This window comes from Galeopterus variegatus, unplaced genomic scaffold (assembly GCF_000696425.1).
Source record: "Galeopterus variegatus unplaced genomic scaffold, G_variegatus-3.0.2 Scaffold6496, whole genome shotgun sequence".
Classification (NCBI taxonomy): domain Eukaryota; kingdom Metazoa; phylum Chordata; class Mammalia; order Dermoptera; family Cynocephalidae; genus Galeopterus; species Galeopterus variegatus.
Window position 1 is genome coordinate 19,535 of NW_007732607.1, and position 1,092 is coordinate 20,626.

Below are 1,092 nucleotides of genomic sequence, written 5' to 3' on the forward strand. Positions count from 1 at the left end.
TTTTTTTTTCCTTTTTGTCTTTTTTTGTGACCGGCAACAGATCGCAACCCTCAGTGTCACGTCTGTACCGGACCAGCAACGGGATCGCAACCCTCGGTGTTGCTCCCGCACCTCGCTCAGCCAGTNTCCGTACCGGACCAGCAACGGGATCGCAACCCTCGGTGTTGCTCCCGCACCTCGCTCAGCCAGTGAGCAGCCGGTCTGTATGTGGGATCCGAACCCTCGGTGGGAGCGCTGCCGCGCTTCCCAAACGGTGCACTGTAGCAGTGCGCCACCGGGCCGGCCCCATAAAAGCAATTTTCAAAACCACAATTTGCCTTTGTAATTACTTTCTTTGACTCAGAGGTCTCTTTACCTCTTAGAGCTGTTCCATCAATTCCAGTTTTAGAACCCACAGTTTAAGTGAGGATAATTTTATTCAGAAACATTGTGTTCCTGCTTCTCTAAATCTTTGGGCTCCTTATATAATTTGTGTTATAGTTTTCATTATTGAAAGAATATCCTACAGGCTAAATTTTTTTACATTAGCATAAATAAAACAAAATTTTAATTTACATTATTTTCATGAAGTTTCAAATTATGAAAACAATTATTAGTTTGATACATTTAACAATGTCACCTGATTTAAATTTTCTCAAAAGTAAACGGGTAAATTTAGTAGAAAAGAATATCTTAAAAATTTGTCTGCCTTCCTCTTAGGGGAGTGATACCAAATTTGTGTTGTATAGTAGCACAGTTTAAATCTCATTTAATCTACTTTTACTTTGATATTTCTCTATATGTATCTGCTCTTCTATTAATATTAGGTATGTAGCCAGAAATCTTTTGTTTAGTATTTATTCTAATATTTTCTTGTATTCATTAACTTAAAAAATTTTTTTCAGTCTCGTAGTGTGGATAAGCAACATGCTGTTATCAATTATGATGCCTCTACAGATGAACATTTGGTAAAAGATTTGGGCAGCCTAAATGGGGTAAGTTAAGAGTTTATTTTTTGTCTTGTTTGAATATTTGTTTAATATTATAGAAGACAACAGGGGCCGGCCCGGTGGCGCACTGCTACAGTGCGCCGCTTGGGAGCACGGCGGCGCT

The 1,092-nt window shown here is 39.2% G+C and overlaps 1 protein-coding gene across 1 annotated transcript in view; it reads left to right on the forward strand.

The window, feature by feature from the left end:
• The window catches only part of CEP170 (centrosomal protein 170kDa), a 103,210-nt gene that overhangs the window by 7,758 nt on the left and 94,360 nt on the right, over positions 1–1,092 (forward strand). Inside the window, exon 2 of the mRNA XM_008590953.1 lies at positions 885–974. Coding sequence (XP_008589175.1) covers positions 885–974 — 90 coding nt within the window. The remainder of the gene's footprint in view (positions 1–884; positions 975–1,092) is intronic.